At 34.1% G+C, this 22,541-nt stretch overlaps 4 protein-coding genes across 4 annotated transcripts; 2 read left to right on the forward strand and 2 right to left on the reverse strand.

The window, feature by feature from the left end:
* Positions 1–296: 296 nt before the first annotated feature.
* Positions 297–1,277, reverse strand: LOC117668952 (olfactory receptor 10C1-like). The gene has a single exon (XM_034423002.1). The coding sequence runs from the start codon at positions 1,275–1,277 to the stop codon at positions 297–299; it is 981 nt and encodes a 326-aa protein (XP_034278893.1).
* A 4,360-nt stretch (positions 1,278–5,637) lies between these two features.
* LOC117668953 (olfactory receptor 5G9-like) lies at positions 5,638–6,609 on the reverse strand. The gene has a single exon (XM_034423003.2). The coding sequence runs from the start codon at positions 6,607–6,609 to the stop codon at positions 5,638–5,640; it is 972 nt and encodes a 323-aa protein (XP_034278894.2).
* A 4,667-nt stretch (positions 6,610–11,276) lies between these two features.
* On the forward strand, positions 11,277–12,915 carry LOC117668954 (olfactory receptor 2AP1-like). Its single transcript, XM_034423004.2, has 2 exons — positions 11,277–11,329; positions 11,938–12,915. Exon 2 carries the CDS (start codon positions 11,938–11,940, stop codon positions 12,913–12,915), a length of 978 nt encoding a protein of 325 aa, XP_034278895.2. The 5' UTR covers positions 11,277–11,329.
* Positions 12,916–18,862: 5,947 nt separating this feature from the next.
* Positions 18,863–19,801, forward strand: LOC117668955 (olfactory receptor 11L1-like). The gene has a single exon (XM_034423005.1). The coding sequence runs from the start codon at positions 18,863–18,865 to the stop codon at positions 19,799–19,801; it is 939 nt and encodes a 312-aa protein (XP_034278896.1).
* The last annotated feature ends 2,740 nt before the right edge of the window (positions 19,802–22,541 follow it).

The following is a 22,541-nucleotide window of genomic DNA, read 5'->3' on the forward strand; positions in this document are numbered from 1 at the left end:
AACTAATATTTAATAATGTTGTTTTGGCTCTCTTCAGTGAGGAAGACAAAATCATGGCAGAATTTGTTAGTATCTCTTATCTCTAACATAATAATCTGGAGAAATAAAAAATTGAGATGGTGTCCTCAAAGAATTCCAAATCCTAATTTTATTGAGAAATAATGCAACATAAACAAATAGACATAGACATAGACATAGACATAGACATAGACATAGGGATGGTAAAATTAGAGATGAGAGAGAGAGAGACAGAGACAGAGACATAGATACATATGTGTGTGTGTGTGTGTGTGTGTTCATACTAGATTACAGTGGTATATTCTTTCAATGGCATTCAATTTAGCAACTGTTTTTCTAAAAGCCTCTATTATCTCCTTATTTCGTAAACTGTATATCAGGGGATTGAACAAAGGGGGTAAAATTGTATAAAATAGAGATACAATTTTGTTGATTCTTTTCAGGCTATCTGTTTTGGGCAAAATGTAGACAATCATTAATGTGCTATAGAAAATGGATACCACCACAAGATGTGAGGAGCAGGTTGAGAAAGCTTTTTTCTTTCCACTGACAGATGACATTCTCATGACAGTAGAAATAATAAAACTATAAGATGCCAAAATCAAGAAGAAAGGAAGCAAGAGGCACAAGACAGATAACAAAGTAGTTGCAAATTCAATCAAGTGAGTTTCACTGCATGCTAACTTTAATATTGGATTCAATTCACAAAAGAAGTGATTGATTTCAGTGGGCCCACAGAACTTCAACTTTAACAAGTGCATTAGATATAAAACTATGCTCATAACAAATAAACCATGGATCCATGATCCAATTATAAACTGGAGGCAAATTTTGTCATTCATTAATGTTGTGTAGTGTAGTGGTTTACAGATTGCTACATATCTATCATATGACATTGCTGTTAGGAGACAACATTCAGCAATTGCCAAGACACCAAACAAATAATATTGTATTATGCAGTCAGTTATAGAAATTAATTTTCTCCCACCATGAAGGAGACTAGTCAACATCATTGGAAGGATATTAGAACTGTAGCACATTTCCAGGAAAGAAAAACTACCCAGGAAGAAATACATGGGGGTATGAAGGTGGGAATCAGTAACAACTAGCAAGATGATCAGGATATTCCCAACCATGGTAACAAGGTAGATAAGTAAAAAGAGGTAGAAGACAGGAATCTGCAGATCCCCAAGTCCTACAAATCCCATCAAATATAATTCTGTGATTTCAGTTTGGTTCTCTGGTTCTTCCACTGCCATGCCTGCAAATATGATACAAATATGTATGATAAATATGATACAAAATTTATTTATTTTTTATATTTTTCCCTATTATTTAATAAAATAACTTAAATATTAGGAATTATTTTCTCATATATATTGTGCACACACTGTGATTTTCTGTCTCTCATTCTCTTTCTGCGTATATAACATCCAGCAAGTAAAATTTTGTGGGTTTATTCTTGAGATGTGTAGCACACAGTAATGCAACAACTAGGCAAAACCATAAGCATATGTCACTGTTCGTTTCCCCTTTTTATATACAAATTTCTAAATTCACTATCAATGTTCCTGTCAGGTTTCGATGCTATCTCAAAATAAATGAACTTCCAAACTGCCAATCTTTAAGGAAATTTTCTCTTTATTCGAGCACAGCAACCTGATCCTGACTCTTCGCAGTCCATACTGACCTTTGCCCCCCAATCCCTCCCTTTCCGACCCCCAATTCTCTGCTTCTCATTGGCTATCTTCCAAGTCACTCTCCTGATTCCTTTTCCGTCAGTTCACAGGAATGTTTCCCCCCTCCTCATCTCCGAGGAGACCGAATCTTCAAAGGGATTTAGCAGGCAAAAGTTCAGACTTCATCCTCCCTTTTCTATGTCAGTGATGAGACGCTGACAGTTCCATTATATAAATACTTCATTTAAGAAGCATGAGGCTGACTCTTTTGGGAATGGGTGGGCCCAATTGTAGGTATATTGATAATTCCAATGTTTACAACAGAAGGAACAATTTCTATATATTCACATTTTCTCACCTATTTGCAAGTATTTCATACCTCAATGCCAGCATTCTTCTACCAAAATAGAATGCTCAATGCTGTTTCAACAATTTTGTAAAATAAGAATAAAAATGCATCTTTAAAAATTGAAACTCTAACCTCAAGAAGATTCAATAGACTCCTAAACTAGACACAAGAACAGTTTTTTTCCCAAACGCCATCACTCTGCTAAACAAATAATTCCTTCAACACTGTCAAACTATTTACTAAGTCTACACTACTATTAATCTTATCATTCCCATCACCGATCTCCTTCCACTTATGACTGTATGACTGTAACCTTGTTGCTTGTATCCTTACGATTTATATTGAGTGTTTCCTAATATGATTTGATTGCTTATTTGTACCCTATGACTATCATTAAGTGTTGTACCTTATGATTCTTGGTGAACATATCTTTTCTTTTATTGTACACTGAGAGCATATACATCAAGACAAATTCCTTGTGTGTCCAATCACACTTGGCCAATAAAAAAATTCTATTCTATTCTATTCTAAATAAAGTTTCATTTCATGTTACAAACAGAATTAAATTGAATGATTAGATCACTCTGAGAGAAGTTGTAGCTGGCTAAAATCAGAAATAGGAAGACTTGGGGTTGCCGCATAATGTCCCTATCATGTTGAAGAAGGAAACTGAAGAAAAATAGGCATGTGAACAATTGTCTGAAAATATACTACACCTTTCTTCTGGTTGTCTAAATTGGTATGGAAAAATTAGAATTACCTTTATAGGAAGTCTGATATTTAATGAGTAGCTTTTAGTAGCTTTGTCACCATTAACACCAGATTTTCCACTTAATCTTGATCTTTAGATTAGACTCAGGACTGACATAAATAAAGGAAATAATTGAAGTGAAGTCTAATTAGACACTGTCTCAAAAAAAGAAAAGAAAAGAATGCCAACGTAGCTTTACATTTAACTTATATTGAATAGCATGGTCCCTGTTGTGCAAATTAGCTCAGCTTATCCTAAAGGAAAACCACATCTCTAAATGATGATGCTCAAGGGAAACTGAAAATAGCCAGACAATCACAACTCCCTTGAACCCAATGCCCAACATGCTTAAGGGTGGAAGAAAGCATAAAAATTACATTTGGAGAGAAGAGTCTGCAAAATAAACAAGTGTACATAGCTTATTTTTTACATGTTTATTTTCTCCAAACAGAATAAAACAGGAAACAACATAAAATGGTGCTATTGTTATTAATGCAATAGCTAGTACAAATTTGGCTTTTAAATACGTATGTGTTTATGTGTATGAATATATGTATGTATATATACATATACACACACACATGCATGTGTGTGTGTACACACACATATATATACATTTAATGTACATTTTTATATATATTTAAGGGTATTGTTTTTATTTTGGACCCTTTTCTTTGTTTCACCACATCAATTTGTTCCTTTCTTCCATGCAGCTCTTAAAATATTCAAGATTACTCATATAGGACCCTTGCTCTAAAAAAGGGGAGGTAGGTCTGAGGAAGGTTGCAACACAAAAAGGCAGCTTTAAACTATTCATAAATTATTAGAAAATAATAATTCAAAAATCTGCTTACACTTCACTTGCTACAGGAAAAGGAAAGCAGAGATAGAAGTATCCAAATTCAGTATATCATCTCACTACAGCTTGAGCACTTCTCTACCTCTGGGACGTCCAACTCTCCAAATGATTTTAAACTAGAATTTGCAAAACAAGACAGATAGCATAGCCATTGTCCATGAAATCTGGAGGATTCTCACAGGTTTCTTCCCAAAATATCCTCAGAGCATCAGCATGGAAAATATTCTTCTAAAAATGTAGGAAAGATCTATGATTCTAGAGGATTCGGATGAAATCAGGATATACCTATTCTTGAATAGGGAGGGGGTTAATCTTTTTTCGCATGGTTCAATTTGATCCATTTAAGATTCTGCGTATCTAACTTCATTTAGATCAAGGATGGAAACATCTTACTTTTATTAGACTACCTATCTTGTTAGACTCCTAAATTAGCATGGAAAGCAGGACACTATGAGTTCAAGACCCTGCCTTAGCTATGAAAGCTAGCTGGGTGACTTTGGGCCAGTCACCCTCACCTAACAGGGTTGTTGCTGTGGGGAAAATTGGAGAAGGAAAGTGTACTGGATATGTTCACTGCCCTGAATTATTTGTAACATACATACATACATACATACATACATATATATATATATATATGTCTTTGGTTATTCGGGTCTTCTCCCACGTAAAATTGGAAGTGTCTTGGCGACGTTTCAACGAAGTCTCATTTATCATCTTCAGGCTGGTGTTCTCGGCTTCGTGCTTCCAGGAGCAATTTCCATATATATATCTCACATACATGTATATATGTAGGTAGGTATTTCTAGATAAGTAGATAGGTAGGTTGAGATGTGAGAAATAATGGGAATTATAATCTAGTTTTTACTTCTCTCCATGATGCTTTAGATCTCCAAGAATTCCCATCTCATAATTCTGGCACTCATGCTCCTAATATAACTAGAAGGCACCAGGTTGAGTAAGGGTATTTTAGTTTAAATATAAATTCAAAATATAATGAGTTGGACTGAGCTGGATTACACACAAAATATTGAAGATTTTCTACTTTAGTGGTTAGTTTACAAGGGCTGGTATAAAAAAATATGCTGATTCCCTGTGAATCAACATGGTTCACATCACATAATTATATCCTGATTAAACATTTAGCATTTATGTAGCATTGGTGTACTACTTACGTTAAATAATATAACTATATGAGACAAATTTAAGCAAATGAAGACAATAAATTATTAATCTGTGCTAAAATGCAAACAATGGAGCTGACAGTAGAGAACACACATTTTAATTTATTGAAAGAAAAAAATCCCAAACATAACATCTGCAAAACATAGTTTGAATAATTTAGTAAAAAGATTTATTTGTTTGCTGTATTTATTTATAAAAGACAGAATCTATTTTTATCTAATTTATTCAGTCCACAGATACTGCTTCAGAGCTGTGCTCCTGCAAATCTTTGTGTGCAAATACTAGCTGATTAAGTGGAAAGGGACAGAATTCAAAATGACACAAGAAACTCAACTGAACAGAATAGAATAACAGAGTTGGACCTTGTAGGTCATCTAGTCCAACAGACTCCCCCCCCCCGCCACCCAAACAGGAGACCTTATACCATTTCTGACAGATGGCAGTCCAGTCTCTTCTTGAAAGTTTCCAGTGATGAAGGTCCCAAAATTTCTGAAGATGAGCTATTCCATAGATATGACTATTTTTGTCTCATACAATCAGCACTATCATAGCTTTCCAACAATATGGTTGCCTGATCAGTCCAGGAAGTATAATACAAGCAGCAATGTGTTTCCACAGAAATCATAGTTTTACTATGAAACCACCAGGCTTCTTTAATTAAAACAAGAGAAGACATCTTAACCATTTTTACCCTTTGGAAAAATAATTGCTTCTGTCTATGTTTGTGGAAGAGAAAGAGAAAGAAAATCAACATTTTTAACCAAATGGGAACCCAACCAGCATTTCATTAAAAATTCAATCAAACTAAATTGCAGTGATACATTCTTTTAATGGCATATAATTTAACAACTGCTTTTCCAAAAGCCTCTTTTACCTCCCTGTTTCTTAGACTGTATATCAAAGGATTTAATAAAGGTGTCAGGACTGTATAAAACAGAGACAAGACTTTGTTGATTCCTCGAAGTCCATCTGTTTTAGGCAAAATGTAGACAATCATTATTGAACCATAGAAAATGGACACCACTATGAGGTGTGATGAACAGGTTGAGAATGCCTTTTGCCTTCCATTGGTGGATGGGATTCTCACAACAGTAGAAATTATATGAACATAGGATGCCAAGGTCAACAAAAAAGGTGGCAATGAACATGCAGCAGCTAATAATGCAGTTAAAATTTCAATCACATGGGTATTGTTGCATGCAAGATTTAATATTGGATTGAAATCACAAAAGAAATGGTTGATTTCAATGGGGCCACAGAATTTTAAGTGGTACATTAGATATATAGTTATGTTAATAGCCAATGAGCCACTTATCCAAGATCCGACCACAAGCTTCAGACAAACTCTGTCATTCATAATGGCTTTGTAAAGTAGTGGATTACAGATTGCTACATATCTATCATAAGACATTGCTGCTAGAAGGTAACATTCAGAGGCTGCCAAGAAACCAAAGAAGTAGTATTGTATCATGCAACCGATTACAGAAATAGCTATTGGACCCTCATATAGAAGGTTGGTCAATGTTATTGGAAGAATATTAGAGCTGTAGCATGTCTCAAGACAGGACAAATTACATAGGAAGAAATACATAGGAGTGTGAAGACGATAATCACTAACAATCAGGACAATGATAAGGATATTTCCAACCATGGTCATAATGTAGACCATCAGTAAGAGGAGAAAGAGAAGAAGCTGCAGATCACCAAAATCTTCAAATCCCAGCAAAAGAAATTTGGTAATAGTTTGATTTTGTTCTTCACCTTTGGCCATTGTTACAAAATGATATCTGCAAAAATGATAAAAAATATATAAGAATTGAAATTGTCAATGAAACTCTGTCATTTATCTGAAAGATCATTACATTTATTTAAAGTAAGTTCAATTTTCATGTAACTAGAAGTGGGCTATGATGGCAGTCTATTCTTATCTTGCGATAATTAAATACGAGGTTTTATATCAAGTCCAGGAATGATCACCAATGTAGCGTTACGTGAGAATGGTAGCTACTGGTAGATAATGTAAACTTGCATTCATATATTTCATTAGTATAGACTCCACTAGTAAGTATAACTTACTAGGAAATTATACATATTGCATTATAAATGCATTATTTATGTGCTTGATGACAGAACTTAATTTCATAGTTTAGCTATCCACTTCTTTTTTCTTTCTTCTTTGTTTGGCATTAACTGAACACATTAACTGAGAGAAGGTTCTTGGGTTAACTGAACTTTATCCAAACTAAAAATAATACCATCTTATTCTTCATTAGCTGCCCAACTGATTATGATTAATGAAGTCTTATTTCAACTACTCTAATTTAGATCCAAACATTTTATCTAAAACTAAAGAAATTTTGCAAGTCCATTGGAGTACTTGCTGTGAAATTGTCTGAATCGACCTATAATAATGCCCAAGTATGTTTCCTTTTCTTTCTCTCTTTCAAATAACACAGGCATGATAACAGGAGTAAATAGATTGTACTTTTGGAATTAGATATTGCTACATTCAATTCATATTTTTATTTTTACATTGAATATACTCTTTGAAATCCACTTTAAAGTATTTTCACTTTTTCAGATCTTAAATTAATCATCAAAGGTCATGTCTTATTTTGGGAGAAAAATGTATAAGTAACAAGATTGACAATCATAGTACAAATTCTTATTTTCTTATAATGTTCATACTGTCCAGTATGTATAAGACTAAGATCTTGAGTTGCTTAAAGTTTGGACTGGATTATTCCAATTACAAGGAATTTAAAATGCAATATTTAAAATTAATATAAACTTTTAAATGTTTAGAGGAATTTTATTTCCTTGATGTGCTGGCATAATAAAATATCTAAAACAGAACATGGGAGGAAGTTGAAACAATGTGTATATAGTTACTTCCTTATCTGCAAATCGAGGTGCAGATTTACATAATCTCAATTTTTTAATGTCTAGAATGGGTTTATAATACTAATGTCCATGATTATATAATGATTTCAGAATTTTCCCATTTATTAAGTTATTCCCAGGTATTTAGAAAAGTAATTATTAGATATTTGGAAGAAAAGGTACCATATCTCAAAGCTTTATCTGCAAAAACAGTTCCTTGTTCAATCTTTGGCAAGTTGGCGTACAGTAGAAGAACGGAAGGAACACTGAACCAACCACTGAAAAACAATTCTAAATAAGAAGTGCTAATGGATTATAACTACAACTGTTTCTGATTTCCTTTGGATTTAAATCTTTTATTTCAGGAATACTGATTTTTTTTCAGCCCACATTCTATGACATTCAAATACTGACATGTACTTTTGAAGAAAACTGATTAAAGAGCATTTTTTTCCTTGTTAGAAGTTGGACAGAAAGAAATTACCTTTGGTTCTTGAATTTTTTCTCAATAGCAGAGTATCTCTTTTTATTTTAATGTAATCTATAAGAAAGATCATATGTGTAACAATAGGAACACCTCTACCTAAATGGGAATAGTACAAAAAAGAAAGATTTAGTTCTGAAACATATTTCCAGGGTCTCGTGAATTAAAGAAGTAGTATTCTCAGAGTCCCAGAATTCAAAATATCTGGGCAAATTATATATACTCATCCAGAATGAATACTTTGACTATTCAAAGGAAGATGAAAATATACAAAACATATATAAACATTTTCTTTTATTAATGATGCATATAAAGGTTTCTCCAATGCTGTAATATCTACATATTTATGTTGCTTGTGGTCACCTGAAAATCTCATTCTTAATTAAGTAAACCATAGTTGGTCTCTGACCATCAATAAAGATTAAATTAAAAGCCAAATATTATACAGAGTTAGGTTTTTATAGTCAGGCTGCTTGCATCTGATCCTGTTGAACAAATTACTACTGGACTTACATGAATAAGTATAAATAAATATCTTCAGAATGACCATACCAGTATTTTTGTAATTTTACCTGAAAATAAAGACTTGATTACCCTGACGTCGATTTATGGAGATATCCATGCAGTTCTCTTGTCAGCAGTGTAGTTGTTATTGCTGTTTCCTTGGATTTTGTTTTTTAAACTTCCAGTCTAGTCTTCAGTCTGGATTTTTCTAAACATTTCTAATGTAACTAGCAATCAGGGTTTATAACTCTGTTCAGTCTCTGAGCCCAGTCGGGTGTTTTCTTTCCTCAAATGTCCTCAAAACTCTTCTGCTATCCTGAACTGTCTGTGCCTTTTTTCTTCTTTATAGATTCATTTCTGTTCTAAAATTTTAAATTATTTGTTTTTATTTCCTCTCTTCTTTATATACCTCATCGGAACAATTGTCCCTCCTGCTTCACTGCGTTTCCCTTTTCCCATAGGAAAGGGTCAGTTTTCTGTTATCTTCATTTAAAAAAAATAATAGGTATTTTAAAACTTCAGCAGCTGAATTTGATTAAGTGCCATCAACTTCTTATTGAGACTTAAATAGATTTTCTCTATGATGTTCTGTTCCTAATCTGGTCCTTCAGCTCTGCCAATGGTGTACCCAATACTGTAACTGAATCTGGTCATCTTGCAATCGTCAATCATTTTTTATTTTCTTCATGTGGTTTTCATGGTCATAATATAAGAATAGTTTGCTCATGCCTTCTCCCACAATGACAAGCCTTTGTCAATGTCCATATTGCTGCTACCTAATATAGGTACCTGCTTGCTTTAGCTGGGCAGCTGGGATGCCCTTCATGTTTTTGGGTGATGATAGTCTTGAAATACACATTCAATGTTCTTCACACAAACACACACACACCGAACACCTCCCACCATGGTAAGGCAGTACAGAAGAATTTGGGGCTCGGGGGCGGGGGGGGAGCTGAGATCAGTCATACTTTAATATTCTTTAAAAATGAGATATCCCAATATTGTACTAATTCAAGACTTTACTTCCAATTTCATGAATAATAACTGAAAAATGAATGAATGCTGTGAAAGTGAGAATAAGAGAAATATATCATGTGTATCAATAGAATGTGAGATCCAGAAGTAAAGATTAAAGCATCAAGCAAAACTGGAAGATTGTGAATTCTTGTTCTGCCTTTGGCACAAAGCCAGCTGGGTAACCTTGCGCCAGTCATTCTCTCTCAGCACTAGGATGAAAGTAATGGCAAACCACTTCCAAAAATCTTGCAAAGGAACTGCAGTACTTGGCAATCACCATTTGAAGTGAAGGCGGGGCAGAACAGAGTCATAGAAAAGGGTAATTGCAAAGAATGTAGCCAGAAAGCCAAGACTGATTAAGAACTTTAAAAAGACAAATAAAATGCCGCACAATATTGCTGGAAATAAGAAAATGTTTTGGGAGTACACGAAAAGTACTAAACAAAGAGCCTCCAGCAGAGTGAATAGAAGCAAAAACTTCTTGTTGCCAGGGAACCCAAATTATTTGCAATGAATTTTAGATAGACTGCATGGTGCAACAAAGACAATAGATCTGAAAAGTCCAAACTACTTCTTTTAGACAGGGAAAATTGGGAATATGATCCTAATGTTGTATGTCTATGGAGAAATAATGCAAGTGAAGGTACAATATTTGTGTACCATTTATAGAATGTTTATTGAAAACAGGAAAAAGAATGGAAACATTTTAATATAAATACTGGTAAGATATAATGGGTAGTGTGTGATCTATTGTAAGGAATGAATGATTGTCAAAAGAACTGAAAAAGGCAGTCAGTAAGAATATAGTAACTTTATGCCCAATTACAAAACAAATATAAGAAGAAAAGGGGAGTTGAGTGAGAGAAAACAAAACATTATGAAATTAATATTTGGATGGAATTATCTTGGATCACTGAAGTGGCTTTGAATTTTCTGAAAGATTTTCAGTTTTTTATTGATTTTGCTTTTCTGTATATTGAACTCTTCTGTATCCTCTACTATGTATAATTTTGTCTCTCAATTTTCTTTGTTGGTCAATAAATCCTAATTAAAATTAAAAATAGATTACGATCTCATCTTCTCCTCTTGTTTATATAAGAATATTGGAACTAATATTATCATTTATTAATTCCATAACAAACTCTTCTGATCCATACTTATTCAATCAATGTCAGGAGTGAAAGTTTACCATCTTCAACTTTTCCACTGACTCCTCAATTATTCAGGACTGCATGTCAAAGAACAATATAGTATTTGGCAAGACAGGTTCAAAAAAATAGTATTTGACAATCTCTGCCATTTTTTCCAATCTCCCAAAACAACATTTCTCTTTGTAAAATCACAAAAAGTGTATGCAGCTGCCCAGTCCATTCCCAGCTGGAATAGCCCTATTAAATGTCTACATATTGCAGTAGTGTACAGGGAAAAACATATTTCTTGGGGGAAATATATAAACATAGAAGCAGTACATCTTGGACTGAAGGATATTCAGTTCAAACAACTGAAAACATCTTGTAGAGTGTGCATTTGAGGAGAAAAAATAGATGCAGTTATTGCAGAAGTAAATAACAGTCTCTGCTTCAAAGATATTCCATACTATGAGGTAAGAAAATCTTATTAAGTATCCCAAGCTCTTTTCTATCATGCAATATGAAAAGCTTTCCAACTAGTGATAACAGAGGGACATACACTTCATGGATGAGAATGCAATCTATGAAGAATATCAGTTCTATGTGATGGACTACAATAGAATAGTAAAACTAAGGGCAGAGAATCCATAGCATCTAAATTGTGATAGTATTAGTATTTACATTTTATTATTAATAAAGTAGTACATCTGAATTTAACCCTTAGCACAACGGTTAACAAGAGTATTATTTTACAGCATGTCTAAATGAGTGAAGATGTCATAGTTTTACAAGTGCACTTGATTTTGGTATCATGTTTCATACTCCAAGACAAAACATGGGAGGATGTAGAGCAACTTTCTCACAATCTAGTGGTCTCTAGATTCATTAAGATTACAACTTCCAGAAATCTCAAGTAAATTTGTAATAGGATTTCTTTAGGGGATGCTCTGAACATGATTGTATCTTTCCCTGTAATTCATTAGAAAGCAAATGTAACAGTTTTTGAATAAATCATTAATTCTTGTTTTTCTGTTTTGTATGTACAATATTTAAATGTTATGTTTTATTTGATTGGCAACAGATGCAGTCCATGTGTGGCATACAACAAGAAAATCAAACAATCATTACACATTTCCTCTTGCTGGGATTTGATGATCTCCAGGATTTGCAACTATTCCTCTTCTTACTTTTTCTCATGATCTACATTGTGACCATGACGGGGAACATTCTCATCATTGGTCTTGTTGCTTCAGACCACCACCTTCACACCCCAATGTATTTCTTTGTGGGAAATCTATCCTACTTAGAAACTTGCTATAGCTCAATCATTCTACCAAGGATGCTAGTCAGCCTTTTAACTGGGGATGGGCTTATTTCTGTTAAAGGATGCATTGTGCAATTCTGGTTCTTTGGATTTCTAGCAGCAACAGAATGTTATCTGCTGGCGGTGATGTCTTATGATCGCTACCTTGCAGTATGCAAGCCACTTCATTACATATCTCTTATGGATACTCGTTGCTGCATTCAGTTAGTGTTAGTATCATGGCTCAGTGGCATGGTTATGGTCACCACAATTACATTAAAAATGTCACAGTTAAATTTCTGTGCTCCAAGTGAAATGAACCATTTCTTTTGTGACTTCATGCCATTGATGAAACACATTTGCTGTGGTTCTCATCTACTCCTTTTGTCCAGCTTTGTAACTACTTCTGTGGCAACCTTTCCTCCATTCTTGCTCACCCTGGCTTCATACATCTCCATCATCACCACCATTCTGAGAATCCCTTCTGCTATAGGAAAGAAGAAAGCCTTCTCCACTTGCTCAACTCACCTTATAGTTGTTACAATATTTTATGGGACATTAATAGTTGTATATATGCACCCCGATACTGTAGCTCTCAACAAAATAAGCAAATTTGTCTCCCTCTTTTACACAGTCTTTACACCTCTTTTCAATCCTCTGATATACAGCCTGAGAAATAAGGAAGTGAGCAAATCCCTCAAAAGAGCTGTCAGGAAATATGTGATATTTAAAAAACTAGAAGTGATTTCTGTTTAAAATAAATGAATATAATACATAGGGATGTGAAAGAAATCAGCTATAACACATCATTCTCAGATCAAATGTTTTGTAAAACAATGTATATTGAGAATACTATGTATAAAAAAAGGATATTATAGGCATTTGCATAAAAATAGCATATATTATAGAAAGATAAATGATTGATAATCAAAAGAGTGGATTGTTTAATTTCTTTGATAGCCTTTTGATAGTACCAACCAACATTGTTCAGTAGTTTACAATAGCATTATATTAAATTGCATTAAAACCATATACATTACTGAGTTTTTTTCATGTTTAAATAATAATTCAAGAAAAAATGGCAAACCATCTAACAAGTAAACACAGGAATTCAGATCAGTTTTAGACTAATCCATACATCTGTATTCCAGAAATAATCTTGATACATAGTTCTACCTTGAAAAGGGATGCATAATTACAATTTACTTTTCCTGCTACCTCTTTGATATAATGAGGAGTGAAGCAATTACAATTTCTCCTGCTCATATTTTCTTTAGCATTTGCCTAATCTGAAAACATTATAGTAACTAGGGGAACATAAATGGGAAACATCATAGGTTCTTCATCTCATCAGGCTTGCAAAATTCTGTTACAAGGCTATTACAATAAAAATAGTATTAATTTACATAGCACTGAATTCCTAGTCTGATCTAACTTCTAAGACCAACATCCAATATATGAATAATTAATGGCACATAATTAATGGCAATGGCCTCAGATCATAATCTGGGTTTTCCAGAATATCTTCTGATGCATATAATTGTCTTGGCCTTACAGGTTTGTGTGCTGTGGAATAAGTATCTTATTAAACTGTTTGTGATGGACCATCATAGAGAAGAGAAGAGAAGAGAAGAGAAGAGAAGAGAAGAGAAGAGAAGAGAAGAGAAGAGAAGAGAAGAGAAGAGAAGAGAAGAGAAGAGAAGTTCTGGAGGCAAGTTGTTCCAGAATTGGAACAGAATTTTAAAAACACTTTCTTCTCAATTTATCAGGGATTCTTTTAGAAGAGTAAAAGCATCCCCACAACCTTAAAAACAATTAAAATAAACATTGTAACTTAAAACTTATAGAGAATTCCTCATCTGATTGAAGACAAACACATCTCAAGTGCTGAACCTTCAGTGAATTGACATGTGAAACAGGGATGGGTTCTATTTACCTTTACTACCGGTTCGCAACAGGGCCACACACATGCACAGAAGCATTTTGATGACGTTGGGGTCAATGGGCGGAACCTCCTGCCGGTTTTACTACCGGTTCTATAGAACCTGTGCAAACCGGGGGCAACCCACCACTGATGTGAAGTATTTAATGAAGGGAACCATCATAAAGACATTCTACTTAGTAAATTTAGTATGTATTTGATTATGTGTGTATGTATGTAATAAATATATTTAAAAGTATTTAAAATAAAACAGAACCTAAAACCAAACTTCCTTTGATAGAAACTGAAAGGTTATAAATTCTAATCCTGTCTTTGGCAAAAGCCAGCTGTGTGACCTTGGCCCAGTCATTTTCTCTCAGCCTTAGAAAAGAGGCAATGGTAAATAATTCTGAATAACTTTGAGAAGAAAACTGAAGAGACTTTGAAAACTGGGTGCAACTGAATGGAAGGAAAAAAAGGATAATACTTAACTCATCAACTCATTTAAAAAAGAATGCTTATTCCTTTAATATTCAAGCAACAAGTTGTCTTCATTTCTGCTATCCCCACCTCTGTGCAACAGGAAAAAGAGTATAATTTTAGGTGACATGCATAGAAATCAAGTTTCTGTCAAGCAGTCATGAAATTTGTATATGTATGTATGGAGGCAAAACAGAGAAGCCGTTTCACTGAAATTGGCAGGAATGTAAGGCAGAGGCAGGGACAACAACCTAAATGAGAGAAGCGGAACTATGGGGAAAATTCAAAGAAGTAGTAAAAACTATGACAGAATAGAAAGATTTTGCCAGAAACAGTAGGTGTCCAATATCATTCACTGTCCATTTGACTCATCCATGGGAGTAGCTTTCCATATTCTCCTAAGTGAATTTTCATTTTTTGTTTTTCCATAGATCTCCAGTTTACCCAAGTCAATTCTTAAAATCATAATGCAGTTTTTCAGTTCACAAATATCGGTCACTTGTTTTTTTATAATTACATTTGAAATAGGCTTCAAACAGAAATTGGGAAGAGTAGATGAAATCAAACCAAGCTAACACTTATCCAAGCAACACTTAATTGTTCCCCAAGACTTTGCCTCTCCTGCTGCATTAAAACATATGCTTTGGAGACAATTTTATACCTGTTTTTGAATGGGTTTCAGTCTTGATTTGTTGAATACATGAGATCTGATGCCATAAGTTATGCAATCTGTAAAACATAATTAAATGGCAACAAAGCTACAAATGCAAGCGGGTTTTGCTCTTTTGGACACTATATTTTTATCCTCAGAAAATGCTGTTGTTTATTGTCCTGAACATTCCTCTTATGGCAATGAAATTTCCAGTGCAAATGCTTTGGCTGATTAAATTCCCCATATTGCTTTTTTATATGCTTCCTCAATTCCACCCTCATCTTCTTCCTTTATAGTTAGCTCAATGGGTTAATGGTACTTCTACTAATCTACTAATCTCTTATTTCACAAGAGGCTGCTAAATGGAAGCAAGTGTGCGCCATTTGACAAGATGGGTTGTGATGGGCTTTAGTGGTCTCCCAATTGCTAATCTATGATCCCTACCTCTTTGCTGTCTTTCCTTATCTGAGAGGCCCATTTATATAGCCACACATTCAAAAGCAGCAAGAATTTCAAAAGCCTGGTGTTCTCTAGGAATGCACCAAGCTGCAAAAACAATTATTTATATAAAGTTTAATATTAGTTCTAACAGACAAAAATTACTAGGGGCAACACCCTGCTATTTTTGCCTTTCCAAAGATAGCAAATTGACTGTGTAAATATATTGATTTGTCAGGGATACAAACATTCTAATTGTCTGCACTTTTTCTAAATGGGTGGATCATACCCCATTAAGAAAGTTGATGCTGCTCCTGTAATTGTTGTTGTTGTTGTTGTTGTTGTTACTACTACTACTACAAGTTGTTCCAAGAATAGGGATGCTTACCTGATAGAAGCATATGTTCCTTATGTAGTGTTCATTAAGCTAACTCTAATTAGGAGAATATTAAATAAGTTTTAGTAAGTGTAAAAGTAAGTTTTTGGCATTTGTGGGGAATCTTGAATACTAACAGAAACTATAACTTCCTATCATACCATGATTTTACCATGGAACCATAAAGCAATTGTATTTGTATATTATATGTATGTTTTCTAATTCTTACTAAGGTTACATTGTATTAAGAATCTTCCACTCAGCCTGTTTGCTAATGGGCCACCACGTTTGGTGAAACATTTGTTTGCAACTGGAAAATAAATTGTTTGTTTCCCACAATTGTCTGCTTAACTGGGACAGCTGCTGGGCAACATATGAATATTTGAGAATGATTGTTCCCATAACACTATGCTAGGAAAAGGAGTTTGACTCCTCTGCATCTGAAATATAAGATTGCTCACCCTGATCTTCGCTGGTCAACATAGCAGGTCAACCCTTTTCTACCCATCCTTTTAATGTATATTTATTTATCAAATTTATATGGCTATCCATCCCACAAAAAATTATTCTGTGGATTTTACCACAGGAGTAAAAAATGATGAACATATCAGAACACAGTCACTTAAAAGTTTTTTTAAAAAATTGTAAGGCATGCAAGAGATTAGTTGTTAACAACCATAATAGAATCAGCTCAAGATCTCAGCAGTCAACTGATGAGACCCCCAGGTTTGAAGACTTAACTCAGTCTTGATGAACTTATGAAAAAGTCTAGAGCCCCTCCTTGAAGGAGATGCATAGTCCAGAGACATGAAAAATGAATGAATGAATGAATGAATGAATGAATGAATGAATGAATGAATGAATAGATCTGACCTCATGTTAGGGATGGGAGAGAATGGTACAGAAGGTGGATGCCAAAATAGATATTAAGTTAGAATCCACAATCTGTTTCTCCTGTTAGATTTGATGGGATGGACAGCTGTAATGAGGGAAAGGCAGTACCTAAAATAACTAGGCTGCATGACATGAAGAGATTTAAAAGTCAAAAACAACATGTTTAATTTTTATGGTCAATGCTTTTCCTATACTGCAATCTTCTATGTTATTTATTTTTTTAATTTATACACATATCAAATTAATCCTGAAAACAGTTCAATATATATGATGAATAAATAAATGCAGAGTAGCAAAGACTGACAAAAAAGTGTGGTTTGTTTGTTTTGTCTTGTTGAGGTATAGTCAGAGTTTCTATTTGACTACGCAATTGTAACTTGTGCTTAGAACCTATTTTTTGAACATTCTAATTAGTGATTTAAAGGTTAGGAAATTGTGACAATTGCCTATAATTATTTATGTTGAACATAATGGTTACCAAGTGACTTAATTTATTTTTTCCTCATGGGAATTTTGACAGTACAAATGAGAATCAAAGGAAATAAATGAAAGCTAAAGCGTTCGTTGAGAAATTAGGAGAAGGTTGTTTTGTAAAGTCCTTAAAAACAAAAGCATAAAACTTTATTCAAAAACCAACTTTGTCCAACTGCATAAAAGATGAAAAGAATATTGTCATAGGAATCCTCCAGGACAGGAAATCTTGTGAGTAACTGTCAGATTCTCATTTACATTATCCACATCCACAGTATTTCCAGCAGTAAAGGCTGCAATATGGTATTAGAAAGAGTTGAGATATAAATACAGTTCTGATCTATTTCACTGATACTTAAGCTATGGGATAAGCTCACTTTGAAAAGAGCATGTCTGTTTTCAAAGACTAATGGATTAATTGGGTTCTTAATACTTAAAGTCAGCTGATTGCCAATCAAGTTTTTAAACCATTTTAATTATCACAGGAGTAATTGGGGTTTCCTAAAAATGCAGATTGATTGTACATTCATTGAAAACATCTTTTGATTTCACAATGTGATCCAAATGCATCAGCAACATCTGAAAGCCTTAAATTACAATCGGCATTATAATGTTTCTTAAATGAGTCTAAAACTACAATATTTTTATGGACAACTGAAAAGTATTGTTGAGGTGGCTACCAGTTATTTATAATAACTTTTGAACAGACAGTTGGAATATCCTGTGCCTAGATATCCATTTCTAACCATGATGACTTCAAAATGATGACATTAAAAAGCAAACTATCCTCTAATACTTGCAGTGTAATGTTATACACAGGTATGTAAGGAACATGCATTGCAGCAATCTTCATCACATTCCCCTTGATCCCCAACACCTGTAATCCTTTATTAAAAAACCAATGGTTAAAAATATAAAGAATGATTATGTATATAAATATAAAAACCCAGGCCTATATCCTGGAACCAAAAGTCAGATAACGAATTTCAGAAAATGCTGTAGTTGTAACTAATACATTTTAGTTTATTATTGGATGAAAATTATTGATGTATTTGGTTATTTAAAATGTTGAACCATTTTTTGCATAATACCTTTTATGGGAGGCACCATCTGTTTGCTTGTTTGGGTCTTTGGATCAATTTTGATCCTGGCAACTGCCTCAAAGAAGTCCCTTCAATTTTCAGGGCAAGAGTTTTGGAAGTGGTTTTCCACTGCCTCCTTTCAAAGGCTGAGAGAATGATTGGCCCAAGGTCACGCAGGTTTTTGTCTAAAGCAGGACCAGCTTTCCTGGTTTCCAACCTGATGTCTTAACCACTATACCAAACTGGTTCTCAATGTAATTGCTTCCCCGCAAAGGAGAAGCATTTACTGAGACTCATTCATTTTTTTACATTTAATTTTTGAAATATGTAATGTTCTTTTCTTTTCTTTTCTTTCTTTCTTTTTTTTTTTGTCAGTGACGGTGGAAAATATGCAATGGAACAATCATACATCCATCACCAGTTTCATTCTTTTGGGCTTCCAAAATTTACATCAACTTCAAATTTTACTCTTTCTGTTGTTTTTGGCCATGTATATTGTAACTATAATTGGTAATGTTCTTATAGTGATTCTAGTTGTGATTGATCAGCGCCTTCACACTCCTATGTATTTCTTCCTAGCTAACCTTTCCTTCTTGGAGGCATTTTATAGTTCTGTCATTACTCCAAAGATGTTGGCCAACTGTGCAGCAGAAAACAGAACTATTTCCTTTAGTGAATGTATTGCCCAATTATTTCTTTATGTCAGCTTGGGCACCACAGAATGCTTTCTTCTTGCAATCATGGCATTTGATCGCTATTTAGCAATATGTAAACCACTCTTCTACAACATCATCATGAACTTCAAGCTTTGCCTTCAGCTAGCAACTCTCTCCTGGTTCTCAGGCTTTTGTCTCTCAGCTGTCTCTGTTGGGGGTGTTTCCAGGTTATACTTTTGTGGCCCCAATGAAATGGACCAATTTGTTTGTGACATGGAAGAGCTGATAAAACTGTCCTGCAAGAAAAGCAAGTTGACAGAAATGACTGTTTTTCTCTCTTCTGTCATTGTAACACTAAGTCCCTTTCTCTTCATCATCATTTCCTATGTGTACATTATCTCAGCTGTCTTCAGTATAGCTTCCTCTGTTGGGAGACAGAAAGCCTTTTCAACATGTGTCTCCCACATTACAGTGGTGAGTTTGTATTATGGGACTATCATTATTTTGTATGTAATTCCAAAAAGAGGTCAAACTCCAGAATTTCACAAGGGGTTATCTGTTATATACACTGTTGTGACGCCCATGCTCAATCCCATTGTATACAGCCTCCGGAACAAGGATGTAAAGGAAGCTTTTAAGAAATTAGTAGCACTAAATTTTAGTATAGTTTAAGTTGAAAACTTCAGTAAGGGTTTCACTTACATTCCATTTTCTATGAAATAGGAAGAATACAAGAGGATGGAGGAACCTAAGGGTAGAATTTCTATGGCTACTATTTCTATCACTACTAAGTCTATGCTAAGAAGGCAGAACAGCAGAGAAGTTGACCTTTCATTGACAATGTTTGCTATGGATAACATTGCTCTTGGATTTCTTAGATAGAAAATTAGTTTTTAGATAAATAAGTCCTTACTATCACTTTTCTGTCACAGCATTGCAAAGACAGGAATTGGTCAATAGTAAAGCAATGAAGCAGTTATGGCTAGACAAGATAGTTAACTAAAGCTATCATATCTGGTCTGCTAAGATCTTCTTTGTTTCTGGGAAATAACAATAAAATGATAAAAGCTCCAATGTTGATCATCTGGAGGTTGGCAGGCCAGATCTGGCACTCCTAAATTAGCATGCAAATTATTTTGAGCTGCAGTTTACAAAACTTGTGTTTTAATAAAATTTGATAATGATCATTTCCCAATTTTGCTTTATTTAAATGTTTTCACTCAAGAAGCACATATTGAGTGCTACAAACCCTTTTTAATTCCATCAGGAAGAACGTGCCAATGAGCAAAACTGACTCCATATTTAAACCAAATTGAAACCAAACTACTGGCTTTAGATTACCTACAATTTACCTTGATTCTAGCTGAGTCTGTTGATGCACTTTTGGAGAATTATAACATTCTTATCCAAAAGCTCCAACAACATCTAATCCATGGTAATAGTGTATGGTAAAACAGTGTTTCTTATTTTTTTTTTCTCTCTCTCTCAGGACCCTTTCCTATTTTAAAAAAATATGGAGGACCCTAAATGAGCTTTCATTTCGGTTATGTTTAGCAATATTTACCCCATTAAAATTGATATATTCATAGAAAATTCATTTATTGAATCATGTAAAAATAAAAATATTAAACCAATCAGATAGTAGCATGAATAAAAATATTTTTTCATAAAAAACTAGTAAGTTTTAAATTTCTGCAAAAATAAACATTATTTAAAGGACACATGAGAGGGTCTTGGGAGATCTCAAGGGGTCCTAGGATGACATTTTAAGAAACACTCCTGTAGAATTTATCACACATTCTCTATGGCAGGAATCCCCAGCCCCTGGGCCATGGCCTGTTCGGAACTGGTCCACACAAGGATGCAGCTCCATTTGCCGAGCAGCAGACACAGGAAGCTCCATTTGTGCCAGCAGTGTGCATGTGCACCTGCCACTTGCATAAATGGAGCTGTGCACACAGAACCATCCCCTCCCCCCCCCCACCTTGCTGGTCCACAAAACCAGAAAGGTTGGACACCCTTGATCTATGGCATTAGAGTGACAAGGAAAAGAAATTAAAGGAAAATTTGTGTAGTTTCCACCAATAACATTTGTGGGCAATGTATCAGCCTAGCTAGGGTAAATTTATAATTTGATTTATTTATTTATATTTTTAAAAAAACAAACTTTATTCGTATTTAAAAAAAGGACAATTAAAACAATTATAAGAAAAACTGAACAAGTTTTTCTTAATCAAACACACAAATTACAAGTACATATACTATACATATATAGTGCTCAACTTCATCTATCAACTACTTTCTAATGTTATATATACATATATATATATACACACAGTGACTTATTTCCTTCTATATCTCTCTGACAGTGCAGTTGTTTATTTACATTAATTTCTCCTAACTTTCATCTCTAAGCATTCCCTCTCTCTGACTTATCCACTGGTACCAGCTATTCCATATTTTAAAATATTTTGAATCTTCCTTATCCTGTAATTTTAGGGTTAATTTATCCATCTCTGCGCATACATAGATTTTCTGTATTACTTCCTGATCAGTTGGCAAACGGTCTATTTTCCAGAGTTGTGCCAATGCTAATCTTGCCGCTGTTATAATGTGGAGTATTAGGTATTTTATGTCCTTCCTAATATTCTTATTGATCATGCCGAGTAAAAAGACTTCAGGTGTTAATTCAATTTCATGATTTGTTATCTCTAATATCCATGTTTTTATTTTGTTCCAATATTTTTTGATTTTTGGGCAAAGCCACCAAGCATGGTAAAAAGTTCCCTGCGCTTTTTTACATTTCCAGCAAGCCGGGTTCACATTTGGATACATTTTTGCTAACCTTGCGGGTGGCAGATACCATCGGTACCACATTTTATAATGATTTTCTTTGTATGATACCGATTTTGCCATTCTATAGTTATCTTCCCATGCTCTTTCCCAATCTTCTAATTGTATATTATGCCCTATGTTCCTCGCCCAGGCTATCATCTGCCCTTTGACCAACTCTTCTGCCAAATCGAATTCGAGTAAATATTTGTAGATTTTTGAAATTAATTTCCCTTCTTTTGATTCTAATAGTTTGTCTAATCGATTTTGTTTTAAATCTATTCCTTCTTCCTCTTGGTCTTTTCTGTATCTTACTTTTATTTGCGAGTAGGGCCACCAGTCTATTCCTATTCCTTGTTCTTTGAGCTCTTCCCTAGTTTTCAATTTCCCCTGAACATCTACTATTTCTCTGTATCTTAGAATCTTTTGTTTTGATAATATGTTGGGGTGAGTTATTGCTTCTATAGTCGATAGCCAGCCGGGAATTTTCATGTAGTGTTTTTGTTTAATTTGTAGCCATGTGTTAATTAAAGATCTCCTAATTGTATGGTTATTAAAATGTTTATATATTTTATTTCCT

This window comes from Pantherophis guttatus, chromosome 4, assembly GCF_059756535.1.
Source record: "Pantherophis guttatus breed Tessera chromosome 4, ASM5975653v1, whole genome shotgun sequence".
Taxonomy (NCBI): domain Eukaryota; kingdom Metazoa; phylum Chordata; class Lepidosauria; order Squamata; family Colubridae; genus Pantherophis; species Pantherophis guttatus.